Consider the following 16,824-nt stretch of genomic DNA (forward strand, 5'->3'; position numbering starts at 1 on the left):
CCCATTCCCCTCGGCCAGTTCTCTTGACCACGCTGGCCCTCTGTTTTAGGGGCAAGTTTGACCCCCAGGACATGGACAAGAATGTGATTGCCATCCAGACGGTGTCAGGGATCCTGCAGGGCCCCTTTGACCTGGGCAATCAGCTGCTGGGACTGAAAGGAGTTATGGAGATGATGGTGGCTCTGTGCGGCTCAGAGCGTGAAGCGGACCAGCTGGTGGCTGTGGAGGCCCTCATCCATGCCTCCACCAAGCTCAGCCGTGCCACATTCATCATCACCAACGGCGTGTCACTGCTCAAAGAGATCTACAAGACCACCAAAAACGAGAAGATCAAGATCCGCACACTGGTGGTGAGTGCGCTGGGTACCAGACACTGTGCCGGGCATCAGGGACACCAGAATGAATGAGACATGGTCCTTGTCCTTGAGGAGACCACGTCCTAAGCACCCAGATCCACCCACAGGCCCCTGCAGATCGGGGTGATAAGCAGGAGGCTGTGAGAACGTGGATTCAGGATGGGGGACCCTGCCATGTAACCCTAACAATGATCTCCTCGATGCTTTTGAACGACAAACACTGATGAGCTTTTGTCCACCAAGTAGTTTCAGTGCAAACTCCAAAAACTCAGTTTGTTTCCTTAATTGGTTTTTATATAGCACAGTTAAACCTGCTGCATTGTTTCCATTTTCATTTTATAGAAGTAACTTCCTTTTTCTTGACAGCAATTACAGTGAAGATTTGAGTCACTGATCTGTTTGTTTGTGGGGTTTTTTTTTTGGTTCATATCAATTTAAAAAAAACTAATTTTAGCTTCTGCCATTGTGAGTTTTCTCTTATGGAAGATATTTTTTTTTCCTAGCAAGAGTCCAATTTTTCCTGGGCAAAAATCTGCACAGCTGAATCTGCCCCCCAACAAAAATATGATTCCACAGCCAGTTTTTGTGCCATAAGTTTTATCGTTGTGGTTACAGATATGGTTAGTATTATCCTGTGCTGATTTTTCAAAATGACAGACACAAAACATCTACATGGGCAAAATGGTGGGGGAAAAGGGCAAGTTGAAAACCTCCAGCTTTGTGGGCATCTACCCTAACCTGGAAGCCTCAGGGAAGGCATCTCAGAAAGGTGACACCTGCCCTTAGTTCTGTAGGATGCAGAGAGGTTTATCCAGGCAAAGAAAAGGGACAAAGTGTTCCAGCCACAGGGACCCGTGTGAGCAAGGCCTCGTCCCCAGGCCTTGGTGTCTCTGATCCTACACATCTCCCCTCCTCCCCAGGGACTCTGTAAACTTGGCTCTGCGGGCGGCACAGACTATGGTCTCAGGCAGTTTGCAGAAGGGTCGACAGAGAAGCTGGCCAAACAGTGCCGCAAGTAAGGGGGTCCTATTTCCTCAAGCCCACCATCTCCTCTCAGGGATGTGCCCTAGTGGATGCCAGATCCTAAAAAGCCACCCACCTGCTGCCCTGAATTGTTTCACTCTTGCTCCAGTCCCAGCACCCTTGCCTCCCCTCCCCCAGGTGGCTGTGCAACACGTCCACAGACACCCGGACCCGGCGATGGGCAGTGGAGGGCCTGGCATACCTCACGCTGGACGCCGACGTGAAGGATGACTTTGTTCAGGACATCCCTGCCCTGCAGGCCGTGTTGGAGCTGGCCAAGGCAAGTATGGCCCTGGCCTCTGGCCTCAGGATCTGCTGGATTCAGGCTCACAGGGCTGTCCGCTGAGCGTGGGAAATTAGACTCCCCAGTCCTCATCCTGACTCTACCCCCTACCCTTCCTGTAAACCTGGGTTGGTCATTTCCCTCTGTCTGGCCCTCATCTTTCATGACTGTAAAATGGGCTCACAACTCTTCATGCCTTCCAGGCAGTGGGAGGATGAATAAGATGAGGGTATTTTTTTCCTGAGACACCGCCCCTACCCATCCCCCCAGGGAGTTGAGGTTTTTGAGGGACCGAGGGGCAGTACGTGGCCTCTTCTGGGCCCCTCCCTCCTTCCCAGTCCCTCCCAGATGCACTTCCTCCTCTGCTGGGCCACCTCCCCCCGCGCCCCCCTCCCCCCACTCTTTGCCGCCACTAAAGGGTGGAAGTGTGGGAGGGAGTTTCCACCAAAGGGTGTCCAGCTCCCACCCTATCCCACCGCAGTCTGATGGAAAGTCTATGGGACTGGGCTTTTGAAAGGGGCACAAAGCAAAGAGTGCACTGAGAGGACTCCCGTTGGTGCTCTGGGGTGCTGCTGAGGGGAGCAGAGCCTGTGTGAGCAGAGCTGGTTCCTCTCCCTCGGGGCCACGCCAGCCACACTCCTCCCAAACCAGCCTGCCTGTGAGGGAGCCTCTTGGAGGCAGTGGTTTGTTCTCAGGTTTCCTTGCTGCCTGTCCCCTCCTATCCCCCACCTCCTGCCTCCAGACCCCTGACAAGACCGTCCTGTACTCGGTGGCCACCACCCTGGTGAACTGTACCAACAGCTACGACGTCAATGAGGTCATCCCTGAGCTGGTGCAGCTGGCCAAGTTCTCCAAGCAGCACGTGCCCGAGGAGCACCCCAAGGTGGGGAAGGGGATGGCCGGGAGGGGAGCTGTACCACCGGACCGCCAGAGAGGTGGGAAGGACAGTTAATGATGTTCAGGCTCCGTGCCTGTGTGTCTGGGAGCATTTGGTGGAAGAGGCAGAGAAATTGAAGAGGATCATGGTCAGTTTCTCCCACTAGGTGGCACTTGTGTTTTTCTTAGTGTTAATGTTCTGTGGAGGGGGAGGAGGAATCGACGATCTATAGTCAGAGAAACCAAATGGAGCAAGGATGAACATCTTCCAATTTATGTTGTTGATTTCATGGACATCTGACAGTTCGTTGTATTTCATGTTTTCCACATTTATACAAATTTTATTTTCTTGGATATCTGGATTTGGGGATATGGGTGCTAAGTACGAATAATGAGAAGCGGAGGAACGGGGGATCAGGGGCAGCCCAGGTGTCACAAATCCCCTTGGGACCCTCCCCACAATGATTCACTGCACGCAATGGTGAATGTGGTTTGTATATGAATATATATGCATTGTATTTCCAGCCAATAAAACATTTAGATTTTTTTAAAAATGACCAAAGTAATATAACCATGTTGCAAAACAAACTCAAATGTGACAGTAGAGAAAAGAAAACAGCTACTTGCAATTACATCATCTCCCTCTGAGCACTATTTTGGTGTATTGTAACACCTACCAGAGACTCTTTATTTCTGTGCGTTATAAAAAAAATAGTTATAATCAGGGGACCTCCCTGGTGGTCCAGTGGCTAAGACTCTGTGCTCCCAATGCAGGGGACCTGGGTCCGACCCCTGGTCCTGGAACTAGATCCCACATGTTGCAACTAAGAGTTCGCATGTCGAAACTAGAGATCCTACGTGGCTCAACTAAGACCCAGCGCAGCCAAATAAATAAATAATTAATTAATTTAAAAAGAAAATAATAAAAATAATTATAATCAGAATGTAGTTATTATTTTGTACCCAATTTGGGGGAAATACTTTAGATGTTTTCCACACTGCTATGTCGTTCTCTGAATCATTTTTTAAAACTGCATAGGATTTCACGCAGGCAAGGGTGTATAGCATGTTCTGCCGCCATGAAGTTCTAATGTGGCTTCTAGAGATTGCCTCTTCCCAGCTACCCTGAGGATTATCTGTAGAGACTATTCAACCCTGGGGCTGACCCAATCCACTGTTAGGTCAGCTTTATCTGTTCTCTCTCCCCTCCCACCTCTGTTTACCCACCCCGCCCCCATGCATAGCCTAATGGAAAGCCAGCCTTCTCCAAGAAAGATGACATCTAGGTCATCTAGGGTTTTGGATGATCTTCCTTCTCTTTCAGGATTGATTTCCTTGCCATCTTTTCATCTCCCCAGGACAAGAAGGACTTTGTGGACATGCGGGTGAAGCGGCTTCTGAATGCCGGCGTCATCTCAGTGCTGGCCTGCATGGTGAAAGCAGACAATGCCATCCTCACTGACCAGACCAAAGAGTTGCTGGCCAGGTGCGGCTGCAGCAGTTCAGGGCTGGGGTCTGAGAGGCCTGGAGGCAGGAGGCTGGGTGGGGAGATAGAGATGGCGGGGGTGGGGAGTAAATGAGGAGATGAGCCATTAGGGGCCTGAAGAGGAGGCTGACGGGGATCAACACTGAAAAGTGACATGGCGGGCAGGTCATCACAGGGGCAACTTTGCATTGGGAGGAAAGAGGTCACTGTCCATTCTGGTGACCTGGTTCCCAGGCCCTGAAATGCCAAAGGTGAAAGGCACAGTTTCTGTGTAGCCTGACGGGAGGCACACAGGCTCAGTTACCACACGGCACAGCAGGTGCCATGATGGGGGACATACAGAGGGCTGGCTGGAGCACGAGCAGTGGCACCCAACTGGCCAGACTGGAGGGTAGGTGGGTAGGCAGCTAGAAAGGCCTCCTGGAAGATGTAACAACTCAGGGGAACCCTGAAGGAAAAAAAGGAGCCACTCAAATGCAGCAGAAGGGTTCCAGGCAGAGGGAACAGCGTATGCAAAGACCCTGAGGATGGAAGGAGAATGAGTGAATGAGGACGGGGTTCTCCAGGGAAATGTCTGGAGCATGGCGTGCACAGGAGAGAGTGGTGCTAGATAAGACCAGAGAGGACGGCAAGGGCCAGAACATGGTGGTCCTGGGGTGCTTCCATGTGGAAGAGTTTCTCCTGGGTGGTGGGCAGCAGGGAGCCATTTGATATCTCCCTCAACAGGGATGGGGCCGCTGTTTGCAGCTACATCTGGCCTCACTTCCTCCCCAGCCACTTATGTCCAAGGCAGTATCTTCCCAAGGTTAGTTCTGGGGCACGTGCTCACTGGCAGCACTTCCCAGAGTTTCACTGGGCCTGCTGATGCCTGGGAAGTGTGTTCTCATGCACTGAATGTCCTTTATCCTTGCTCTCCAGGGTATTCCTGGCACTGTGTGACAACCCAAAGGACCGAGGTACCATTGTGGCTCAAGGTGGTGGCAAGGTACATTGGGTGGGCTAAGGGGTCCTTGCCATCCTAGAAGGTGCTTCACTGGGGAGAAGCACACTTGTGTATGTGTGTGTAGGTCTGTGTGTATGTGTGTGTATATGTGTCTCTGTCTGTGTGTGTAATTGTGTGTCTGTATGTGTCTCTGTGTGTGTCTCTTCATTTGCGTATGTGTGTGTCTCTTTGCGTGTATGTGTGTGTGCACATTCTTTGCCTGGCCCAAGAAGAATGCACCCTCTGCCCCAACCCGACCTCTGGAATACAGTCATTAAGGTATCTGTGCTGTTGGTGCCTAAGTCTATGAAGTGTCATGGGATTTACTGTGGGATCCCATTTATCCTCCTTGTTACTGGAAGGAACCCTGGTGCAGATAGAGACCGTGGGCTTTGCTATAGAAGGCTTGTCATTGAGTCCTTGCTTGTCCCCTTTTTAGCTGCACAACTTCGGGCAAATTACTTAATCTCCCTGAGCCACAGTTTCCTCGTCTGTAAAATAAGGGAGAACATCACACACTCACTTTGCAGAATGTCACAAGGATTAGAAAAAATACCCTTAAGTGTTGGCTCATAGGAGGTGCTCAGTGAATGGCCACTATTATGATTCGGTTTGACTTAGTCAGAAAGTAAAAAATGATTGATTTATTTTTCCAAAAGCCACGTGAACGTACGGATGGGTGGGGAAGAGGGCAGGCGAAGATCTCCATGTGTGCTGGGAACCAAGGGGAGTGAGGCCATGATTAAGAATTTAACTGTTTTCCGTGATGCTCAAGAGTTGCCTCTGTTACAGAGTCTTCCTGAACTTCTGATGGAACAGACAGCAGTTGAAGAGGGACGCTGGGGAGAGAGCCCTCTGTATATTTGTGACCGAGGAGTGACTGTGCCCTTTCTTGCAGGCCCTGATTCCCCTGGCTTTGGAGGGCACAGACGTGGGCAAGGTGAAGGCAGCCCATGCTCTAGCGAAGATCGCGGCAGTCTCCAATCCGGATATCGCCTTCCCTGGGGAGCGGGTGGGTGATGGGGGCAGTAGGGTGGTAGTGATGGGAGGAGTCTGCTCCCAGGGGCCTTTCCCCTTGCCACCCTACCCCTGGCCTGGGAGGGGGCGTGGTGCTGTCGCAAAGAGGGCCATGAATTGGAGGTGCGTGGATCCCAGGCCTGGCTCTACCTCTGACGAATAAGGCCGTCCTCTTGGAAACTCAGTTATCTCACCTGCGGAAGTAAAGGAAATAATCCCGCCCCTCAGGATCATTGTGAAGATTGAATCAGACAATGGGTGGGCACATGCATTGGAAATTCTAGAGCTGGGCACCTGTAAGTGACTGGGGGGACATGGTCTCCACCTGGCCACTCCTTGATGCCTCCCCCCACAGGTGTACGAGGTAGTGCGGCCCCTTGTGAGTCTCCTCAACACACAGAGGGATGGGCTCCAGAACTATGAGGCTCTCCTAGGCCTCACCAACCTGTCTGAGCGGAGTGACAAACTCCGGTGAGTGGGGCGTAGAGGGAGCAGGGGTGGAGAGAGGTGTCCCATGAAGTGTTGGTGGAAATGTCACAGGTGCCGTGTGTGCTCTTCTCTGAGGACAGGCTTGAAGGCAGTGGGTAAAAATGACCGTGGGAGGGATCTGAGCTATAGCACTTGGAAAGACCACAGTGAATGTGCAAAGCCAAAGGAGACTGGAAAGGCATTTCCTTCTGAAGTAGAAGAAAAGATATCAGGTGGCTGGGTGGATTAAGTGTCCCCACCCATCCCCAGAAGCAGGGCGATGGTGGGATTGGGTTGAAATTCTTTTGACTGCAAGTGGCAGAAAACTCAACTCCAATTGGTTTAAGCATAAAGGGAATTGAATGACTCAGGTCATTAATGACTTATCTGGGATAAGATTCTGGGATAAGATTCAGGTGCGGCTTGATGCAGGGTTACAAAGCTGTCCTAGATCCTACACCTCTCCACCTCTTCTGTCTGTATTGTCTTAATTTTCAGACAGGCTCTTCCCCTCTCTCATGATCACATGAGGGTTGCTCCAGACTTCACGTCTTCTTGGCTTCATCTCCAGCAGGAGAGAGAAAGACATTCCCCAGCAATAATACAAGAGAATCTCCGTCTGGGTGACATGTTCATCCCAGACCCTGTTGCTATGGCCAGGATGCTGTGCTATGTCATTGGACGCCCCTCCTGGAGCTGGGGGTTGGATTACTGCCATCTAAACCATGCTGGCTGAGGATGTGGAATGGCCCTTGGGTGGCCAAAACCCCAAATGCTCATTACAGAGGACTCAGCAGCCTCTCTTCTTCCACCCCTCACACCCTAGGCAGAAGATCTTTAAGGAGAAGGCCTTGCCAGATATTGAGAACTACATGTTTGAGAACCATGACCAGCTGCGGCAGGCAGCCACAGAGTGCATGTGCAACATGGTGGTGAACAAGGAGGTGAGGGGGCTCAGGATGGGAGTGATCAAGGCATGGAGAGTCGGGCCACAGGTCAGGGCCTGGCGCTAGATTGGGGGCTGTTACAGTGGTATTAAGGCATCTGTTTTATTTTTATTTTTTTTTGAGGTACGCGGGCCTCTCACTGTTGTGGCCTCTCCCGTTGCGGAGCACAGGCTCTGGAAGCACAGGCTCAGCAGCCATGGCTCACGGGCCCAGCCGCTCCGTGGCATGTGGGATCTTCCCGGACTGGGGCACGAACCCATGTCCCCCACATCGGCAGGCGGACTCTCAACCACTGCGCCACCAGGGAAGCCCTTAAGGCAACATTTTGTCAAAGAACCCAGGAATCCCTCAGTCTTTCCTAGATGACAGCCTCCCTCCCTATAAGGACCCCAAGAGGAACATAATGCACAAAGGAGACAAAGGAGAATACACAAAGTAATATCATCCCTAGCTGTGGCTTTGATCCCAAAGCTTGGGCTGGATGGTGTAGAAGTCCCATTTCCCCAAGTTATTTACTAAATAATCTCATAGCAAAAAATATATGAGGCCAGGGCCTCTTAGAGGTCAAGAGAGGCTAGACCACTTGCATCTGTTGAAGCTCCACATATATAAAAAAATGAAGAAATGCAAAAACAGTTACAAACGATTTTAGAATATGTTAAATGTTAACATTTAAAGAACGATCGCTGTTTCCACAGAAACTGCAATGCACTATAACTGTGTTCATCACAGAATAATTATAGGATTTGTAAAAATTAAATGAATTCAGAACACATCAATGGCTTCATGGTCTGGTACTGGGATAAATTATCACCATATGATGAATGAATGTCTCCTTCTTTCCATCCTGGCAGAGCACTGCTGTGCCTGTAGGTAGAACCTCATCAGAGGTAACAACAGCATTGAAATCTGAGGCCCTTTGTTAACATGACAACCAGGGCTAGTGGCCGAGTGTGAGACCCACTCTGTTGCCCCTCAGTTCTTAACTCAAGTCTTGGATGTTCTCACTGCTATAGCAGGAAAACCTGATCCATGAAAGCCTTTTAAAATCAAAAGAAATAAAGCTACCACAGTCCACCAGGGAGTTGGCCTGAGGCTGGGCTGGGGGCCTGGCAGCCATGTGGGGGAAAAGAGTGTATCCAAAGACAGTGGAGGGGACAGTGATGGGATGGGGAGCACCAGCGGCCACAACAACCGGAATCAAAATGAACAGTGGTCCCAACAGGACAGAAGTTCATTTCTCGCTCACATCATTTCTTGCTCACATTGGGATCAGGTGGCTCACTTCCAAGCAATGACTTAGGGATGCAGGCATCTTCAATCATCAATAGCTACACCCCCCCCCCTCCAAAAAAAGAACTGTCTCTCCCTCTGCCACCTTGAGAGTGGTCTCCATTCAGATGGGGAATGGGGAGACAGACCACAGGAGAGACCCCTGTAGCGCTCCACCATGGTGGCCTGGAAGTGACACACATTACATCCATTCATGTTCTGTAATGAGAATGAGGTCATGGCCATATTTAGTGCAAGAGATGGGGAATGCAGTTCTTTTGGGGCAGCTGCTTTCCAGTCACACCTGTGTCCCATGAGGGGACTGCGCTATCTCTATACTCTTACCTCTGAGGACCACTGCTCCAGCTTCAGGGAGTTGTAGGTAGAGGTTTATAACCTGGGCAGCTGTGACCTTTGACCCCTCTTGGCGTTCCCCTTCTAGGACACCTCACCCAACAAAATGCCCTTAAATTTAACCAACCAGATTTTACTATAGAGCAGAGGGGTGCAGGGGGGAGGGGAGGTCAGTGTGCTTTCAGACATGTCAGGGCCCTGGGCCCCAGGGTGCTTGGGAAGCCTCATCCCTCACCTGGTGAATGGTACAGCAGCTCCTGAGTACCATGTAAACTACCCAACTGTCTGCTGTTCTTGCCAAGCCTCTGTGCCTTCAGGGACTGCAAAGTCATTTAATGGCAGACCCTGAAGGCCCATCTGTTGTGGAAGAAACAGTCCAGGCTTCCCCAAAGAGAAGTGAAACATGGCTCTTCAGGCAACATCTACCCTTCAGGAGTCTGTGCCTGCCCTTTCCCCAGGGGTGGAGAGCTGAATGCAAACAGAGGCAACAGCGAATGCTATACAAGGAACCCCTTATTCTCTTTAACCTTTTAGCTGGAGGAGTCTGTAGCACTTTCATCTAACTAGTCAGAGAAGACTTCCTGGAGGAGGAGGTGTCATGGGTGAGATGCTCAAAGAAAAGCTCTGAGGGATCTTGGGTCAGAGAATATGGCTCCAGATGCACCTTTCCCTCTCCAGGCTGGGCAGATGGGGGCATTTTTCTCTGAGCTGTGTACCCGCCTCCCATAGGTACAGGAGAGGTTCCTGGCTGATGGGAATGACCGGCTGAAGCTGGTGGTGCTGCTCTGCGGGGAGGATGATGACAAGGTGCAGAATGCGGCTGCGGGGGCCCTGGCCATGCTGACAGCAGCACATAAGAAACTGTGCTTCAAGATGACTCAAGTGGTGAGAGTGGGCCCTAGGGACTCTGGGGAGTCCCCCCACCCCCAGACCACACTGCCCTGTATGATCCTCTGGGGGGAGGCCAGCCCCTGTATCTGTTCCAATCACCTAAAGAGAGGAGAATCTATATGATTCGACCCCCTACACTCATTATTTGGACTCCCTAAGTGTGCTAACTCACTTTGGTGGTGCTTATAAGTCATTACTTAAGAATAATGACAATAATAACAATAGCACTAACTATTGCTGTGGAGCCCCTGAGCTCCCCAAGAGAAGAATGGATGTGGTTGGGTTACCATCCACAGTTTGATGAAGAGGCAGCAGATTCTCTTAAGTTCACGTGATGACCAGACCCTTTGTGGGACTGTGGGCAACTCAGCAGGTATAATGAGAGTGATATTGACATAGCCGCAAACAAGGGGATGAAAAATGAAATTTTCCTTATTTCACCAAACTGAACTTAGTTTGTGGGCATCATATTCACTGATTGTGAAAAATGTAAACATCTCAAAAAAAATGTAAACATCTCAATTCAAATGTATTAAAGCAAGTCTGCTTTACAGGCAGGCTCTTTTAGATAGCCAGCTTAAGGCAGGTGTGTGTGTGTGTGTGTGTGTGTGTGTGTGTGTGGTTGTGTGTGTGTGTTCTCTAAATTCCATGGGGGCTTATGCTGTCCTGGCACCAGGGGAGGGGTCTCTCTCCTAGATGTAGCTCATCCTGCTTTGTCCCTGGCCTTCAACACTTTCCCTAAGGCAAGTTTTTCAAAATTGTAAGGTGTGTAAGAGTCACACGGAGCGCTGGTTAAAACACTTTCCCCAGATATTCTGACTGAGTAGATTGGAGGTGGGGTGCTTCCGGCCTGGGGACCACAGGCTGCTGTCCTAGAGCAGTTTCTGCTGAAGTTACTGGTCACACATTTCTGTCACCAGGCCCCGCAGGGTGCTCTGTGACTCCTCTACTTACTGTGCTCCAGGCGCTGCTCTAAGTGCTTGCACCTATTATGTCATTCCATTCTCCCAACAACCCTGTGCAGTGGGCATGATTATTATTATCCTCACTCACTGATGGTGAAACCGAGCTCAGAAAAGTAATAGCCCAACACCACATAGCCAGTTAGATAGGAGGGGACTGGGATCTTTCAGGATTGCAACCCACTCCTGGCCACTTCTTCCATCTTCCCAAGGGGCTCAGAAATCCTGGCTGCATTCCTGTCCCAGGGAGTGATAGGCACTAGACCCATGATGAATTACGCATCAGCATAAAATCTTTCCCTGAACCCTACCACAGCTAGCTGAACTTTCCTTTCCTTTCCTTGTGGTAGGATACAGTGCAGAGTTTACAAAAGTCTGCTGAGAAGCTCAAAAGAATAATTTGCCTTTTCTTCCTCTCTGTATCTGTCTCCCCATCTGATAGCGGTGTATGTAGAAAGGTATCTCTGCTAACTAGTGGAAGGTAATAGGTCTGAGGAAGCAAAGGGGAAATTGTTGGATTAGTGCCTAAAATCATCATTCCTGTCCACTTCTACTTGATGGGCTCTTACTATGCTCTAGCCATCACGCTAAGCTCTTTTCATGTGTCATACCATTAGATCATCACAGTATTATGAGGTAAGATAACAGATGAGGCTCCTGAGGCTTGGAGAGGTTAAATAATTTAGCTAAGGTCATGCAGTTGGTAAGTGGCTGAGCTGGGACCTGAACACTAGTCTCTCTGACTCCAAAACCCATACTGATAACTATTCTATTCTGTGTCTGTTGAATGTTGTGTCAAGCCTCCTGGTTCTATTCTCAGCTCCATTTCTGTCTCCTGGGGGTGATCAGAGTGGTCTAGAGTCCTGTCTCCCCCATGTACAGTAGTTGGGCTGCTTCACAACTGGGAATGGAGGAGAGAGATGGAGGAGGGGTGGAAGAGAGGATACACTCCAGACTCCAGTGTTAATTCCAGTTGAAGTCGGGGCTGGTGGAGTGCATGCCTAGGGCATGTCTCTAAGGGCACCTGGGTTGGCAGAAGCAGGCGTTGTGCATGCGTCCAGGGTTAGAATCCTCCTTTCTGAACATCCTCCATTCCCATTCCACTCAGGCATGCAGTGGGCCGGTCGGTCCCTTTGCTTCTCAAGATGTTTAAAAATTAAAGGATGTGTGGATGTTTATTCTCTACTATTTCCAGATGTGTGACTATAGCTAAGTTACTTCCTCTCCCTGAACCCCAATTCCTCCACTTATAAAATGAAAAGGACTGGATTATTTCAAGTTCCTTCTAGTTCTTCAATTCCTGCCCTGGTCCTGGTAAGGAGATGGGCATCACCCAGCTAGTCCCAAGGGGCTCAAGTGGACATATGCTGAGTCCCATACAGATAACCAGATGTGTGCTTGCCCTTTCAGAGCTCAGAATCTGGGCCTAGCCAAGGCCTTCTTTGTATCTTGTCCAAAATCTACTTTCTCCGTCCCCCCACCGATTCCTCCAATCCTTCCTTATCCTCTTCCCCACCTTCAGACGACTCAGTGGTTGGAGATACTACAGCGGCTTTGCTTGCATGACCGGCTGTCAGTTCAACACCGGGGCCTGGTCATTGCCTACAACCTGCTGGCGGCTGATGCTGAGCTGGCCAAGAAGCTGGTGGAGAGTGAGTTGCTGGAGATCCTGACTGTGGTGGGCAAACAAGAGCCAGATGAGAAGAGGGCAGCAGTGGTTCAGACAGCTCGGGAATGTCTCATCAAATGCATGGATTATGGCTTCATTAAACCAGTGTCTTAGACAGGGCCCAGAGGGATGCTGGGGCTGCTCCTGTTCTGTGCAGAGTTCTGAGCCAAGAACTCCTGGGTTGTCAGTTCAGCTAGGGATCATAGCAGCGACAATGAAGTCTCCATATAAAAGAAGGACTTGATTGTCCCCTGAGTTGTGAATCTCCCCCTTTGCTCTAGGAAAGTTTGCATGTTTCATTAGCTCTCTTGTTCCTTACATCTGTCATGTTCCCAAAATTCCTAGAATAATTTTCATCTGTGATTAGGAAGACAGGTTGGATAATTCTCTCTGTACCAATTCCAAAGGCCAGGATAATGGGCTGAAGTTCTTAATATTTTGGAAAATGGATTGTGTGGTAAAGTAGGAACTAACAGGTGTGTGAATATAAACGTTAGTGCTGGTGTATCTGGATGCTGATCTGTGCTGGTTTTTATATCCTCTCTCCCATGCTCTTTGAATAAGGCTGCCTAGAACTGCATGTTTCAGCTCTACTGCCCTGTCCCAGCCCCATGTCCATTCCCATCATTCAACTATGATGGAAATACAGTTTATGTTCAAGAGTATGACATGATTTTTGCAATTTGCTTGGGGAAATCTTCTAAGCAAGATGTATGTGATGAATATAAATAAGATCGACTCATAGTACTTTAAGCAAAAAAAAAAAAGAATTCATTGGTTCATATATCTTGTCAATGCAGGGAAAGGTCTGACATTGTTAGAACCAGGGCTCAAATGTTGTCATCAATATCCTTTTCTGTGTGAGGGCTTTTATCTCTCTGTCATCCCCCGTGTTATATCTTGGTTTTAATTTCCTCTAGGTTGGGCTTAATTTCTGGCAAGCTCTTTTCATGTGGTGGGAAAGATAGTGCCAAGAAGCTCCAGACTTCCACGTCTGTTTGTTTTTTTGCCTGTGGTTTGTGGGATCTTAGTTCCCTGACCAGGGATCGAACACTGGCCCTCGGCAGTGAAAGTAAGGTGTCCTAAGCACTGGACCGCCAGGGAATTCCCACATAGTTGTTATAGCTCATAATCATGGAATAGAAGAGAGAAGACCATTCTTAATAACCTGTCAAAATTCCCAGAGATAACTCTGATATGTGTAGCTTGTATCACATTTCCATATATCACATTAACAGCATGAAGAAGAAAAATAATATGATTATTTCAATAGATGCAGGGAAGACATTTGATAAAATTAAACAACTCATGATAAAAAATTCCAGTAAACTAAAATTAGGAGACTTCATTAGTCTGATAAAGATTATCTACATAAAGGCTACAGCCTGAATGATATTTAATGATCCCCCTGAGATTAAGAATGACACATGGGACGTCCCTGGTGGCGCAGTGGTTAAGAATCCTCCTGCCAATGCAGGGGACACAAGTTCAATCCCTGGTCCGGGAAGATCCCACATACCATGGAGCAACTAAGCCTGTGCGCTACAACTACTGAGCCTGTGCTCTAGAGCCCGCGAGCCACAACTACTGAGCCTGTGGCCCACAACTACTGAAGCCCGTGCGCCTAGAGCCCGTGCTCCGCAACGAGAGAAGCCACCGCAATGAGAAGCCCGTGCACCACAATGAAGAGTAGCCCCCACTCACCGCAACTAGAGAAAGCCTGCATGCAGCAACAAAGACCCAGCACAGCCAAAAAAAAAAAAAAAAAAGTAAAACAATACTTGCTATTACCAATTCTATTTGGTTTTGTACTAGAGGTTCAAGCTAGTACAATAAGGCAAGAAAAGGAAATGAAAAGCAGAAAGATTGAAAATCAAGAAATAAAACTTTCAAATTATTCACACAACAGTACTGTACATGTATACATGTACATGTGTACAGAAAACATTTACAGATAAACTCTTAGAAATAATAAGTGAATTTAGATACAAGGTCAATTTACAAAAATTAATTGTATTTCTGTATACCTGTAACAATTAAATGGAAATTAAAATGTAAAAGATGATGCCATTTACAATAACAAAAACTACATCAAATACTTAGGAACAAATCATGTGAAAGATATTGAAGGATTCTACATAGAAAACTATAAGATATTATTGAGAGAAATAAAAGAAAACCTACATAAATGAGAGATATTACCATGTCATGGATTGGATGACTCAATATTAAATTGGGGATGTACATTCTCTCCAAACTGCCATATAGGTTCCATGAAATGCTAATCAAACGTGAGCCTTTTGGGGGACAGACTGATAAGTTATTTCTAAAGTGTATATGAAAATGCAAATAATCCAGAATACTTGAGCAAACTACTTGAACCGGCATGTCATAAAAGAGGCCAATAAGTACATGAAAAGATGCTCAACCTCACTAGTCATCAGGAACATGGAAAATAAAAGTATTATGAGATGCCACTATAGACATTAGAATGGCTAGTATTAAAAACACTGACAAAAATCAAGTGTTGGTGAGAATGTGGAGTAACTGGAATTTTTTTTTTTTTTTTTTTTGTGGTATGCGGGCCTCTCACTGTTGTGGCCTCTCCCGTTGCGGAGCTCAGGCTCCGGACACGCAGGCTCAGCGGTCATGGCTCACGGGCCCAGCCGCTTTGTGGCATGTGGGATCTTCCCAGACCGGGGCACGAACCCATGTCCCCTGCATCAGCAGGCAGACTCTCAACCACTGCGCCACCAGGGAAGCCCTGGAACTCTTATACATTGCAGATGGGAATGTAAATTACTACAACCACCTAAGAAAATGTATTTGGCAGTATCCCTAAAAGTGTTAAGCAGTACCCACTAAAATAGCCAGCAACTCCTAGGTACAGAGTCAACAGAAATACATACTTATGTGTGCCAAAACCCATGTACTATACAATGAAAGAAAACATTTTCAATCACAGCTCCCAAGTGCAAATAACCCCAATGTCCATAGAAAATGGATAAATTGTTCCATCCTCATACAGGAGATGATGATACACCAATGAAAGTGAATAAACTACTGCTACATACAACAATATGGAGATAACTTACATAACATTCAGTGAAAGGAGCTGGACCTAACACCATGTACTGTATAGTGAATGATTCCATTTGTATAGGTTCAAAACCAGGCAAACTAGCCTATGGTATTCAGAGTTGGGATACTATTTACAGTACTTGTAGGGAGAAGGGAGTGGATAGTGATGAGGAGGGACCCTAAGAGAGCATCTAATTTTTGGTCTGGATGTGTTCACTTTCATCAAACTTAGCGATTTATGCACTTTTCTGTATGTTTCATTTTTAGAGACTTAATTTAGAAAGTAAATGTTTTTCTCTTAAGAGTGTGAGGGGGCTTTTCCTGGTGGCGCAGTGGTTGAGAGTCCGCCTGCCGATGCAGGGGACACGGGTTCGTGCCCCAGTCCGGGAAGATCCCACATGCCGCGGAGCGGCTGGGCCCGTGAGCCATGGCCGCTGAGCCTGCGCGTCCAGAGCCTGTGCTCCGCAGCGGGAGAGGCCACAGCAGTGAGGCCCGCGTACCGCAAAAAAAAAAAAGAGTGTGAGGATTACATAAAAGAATGGATCTTAAGTACCTGGTCCGTAGCATATGAATAATCAATTAGTTCCTTTCCCTTCATCTGATTAATATTCCCTGTCCCAACTGATGGATCTGTACTTCAACAGGTCACTTAGGGGAACAGGGGACTGGTGAGTAAGCCAGTTAACATTTGCAAATTCACCCAAGGAATGGCGGACACCTGGCCTCAGTGTGTTTAGGAAACAAGGGTTCTTGGCCGGTGAGCTGGCAGTGATGAAAAGCAATAACATCTGTTCTCCGAGATTCCAAGGCGGAGTGGCCGCAGGGCGCCAGGTGAGAGCCCAGGTTGGAGCTGGGATTGTACTAAACCACCCAGGAGCCCCCACGGTGCTGCTTACTCTCCCAGGGAAGTGTGGGCTCCCATTACATCTCTCTTAGTTCCCCAACCAGGGATGGAATCCTCGTCCCCTGCATTGGAAGAGCAGAGTCTTAACGACTGGACCGCCAAGTAAGTCTCCCCATTACCTCTCTTTGCAGCATACTTCCCTCGCTCTTCGCCTTCTTGGGCCTATTGGAGTGTCTGGGCCGGGCCGTGGCGTGTGAGTCTGGCACATCGCCAGCTCCCAGAAAATAGTGCTTAATTTTGTTTCCGCTGAACC

General features: G+C 48.5%; 1 protein-coding gene across 3 annotated transcripts in view; it reads left to right on the forward strand.

The window, feature by feature from the left end:
• Positions 1-12,715, forward strand: part of UNC45B (unc-45 myosin chaperone B) — a 29,834-nt gene extending 17,119 nt beyond the window's left edge. Inside the window, exons 9-19 of one of the 3 annotated variants that reach the window (XM_007446586.1) lie at positions 50-350; positions 1,277-1,371; positions 1,518-1,659; positions 2,405-2,545; positions 3,897-4,024; positions 4,943-5,009; positions 5,905-6,018; positions 6,379-6,494; positions 7,318-7,435; positions 9,794-9,949; positions 12,440-12,715. In XM_007446586.1, coding sequence (XP_007446648.1) covers positions 50-350; positions 1,277-1,371; positions 1,518-1,659; positions 2,405-2,545; positions 3,897-4,024; positions 4,943-5,009; positions 5,905-6,018; positions 6,379-6,494; positions 7,318-7,435; positions 9,794-9,949; positions 12,440-12,700 — 1,639 coding nt within the window. In that variant the 3' untranslated portion in view covers positions 12,701-12,715. Of the gene's footprint in view, positions 1-49; positions 351-1,276; positions 1,372-1,517; positions 1,669-2,404; positions 2,546-3,896; positions 4,025-4,942; positions 5,010-5,904; positions 6,019-6,378; positions 6,495-7,317; positions 7,436-9,793; positions 9,950-12,439 lie in introns of all 3 variants that reach the window. The other 2 variants (XM_007446587.1, XM_007446588.1) reach the window with 2 other exon arrangements.
• The last annotated feature ends 4,109 nt before the right edge of the window (positions 12,716-16,824 follow it).

The sequence above is a fragment of the Lipotes vexillifer genome, unplaced genomic scaffold (genome assembly GCF_000442215.2).
Source record: "Lipotes vexillifer unplaced genomic scaffold, Lipotes_vexillifer_v1.1 scaffold572, whole genome shotgun sequence".
NCBI lineage: Eukaryota > Metazoa > Chordata > Mammalia > Artiodactyla > Lipotidae > Lipotes > Lipotes vexillifer.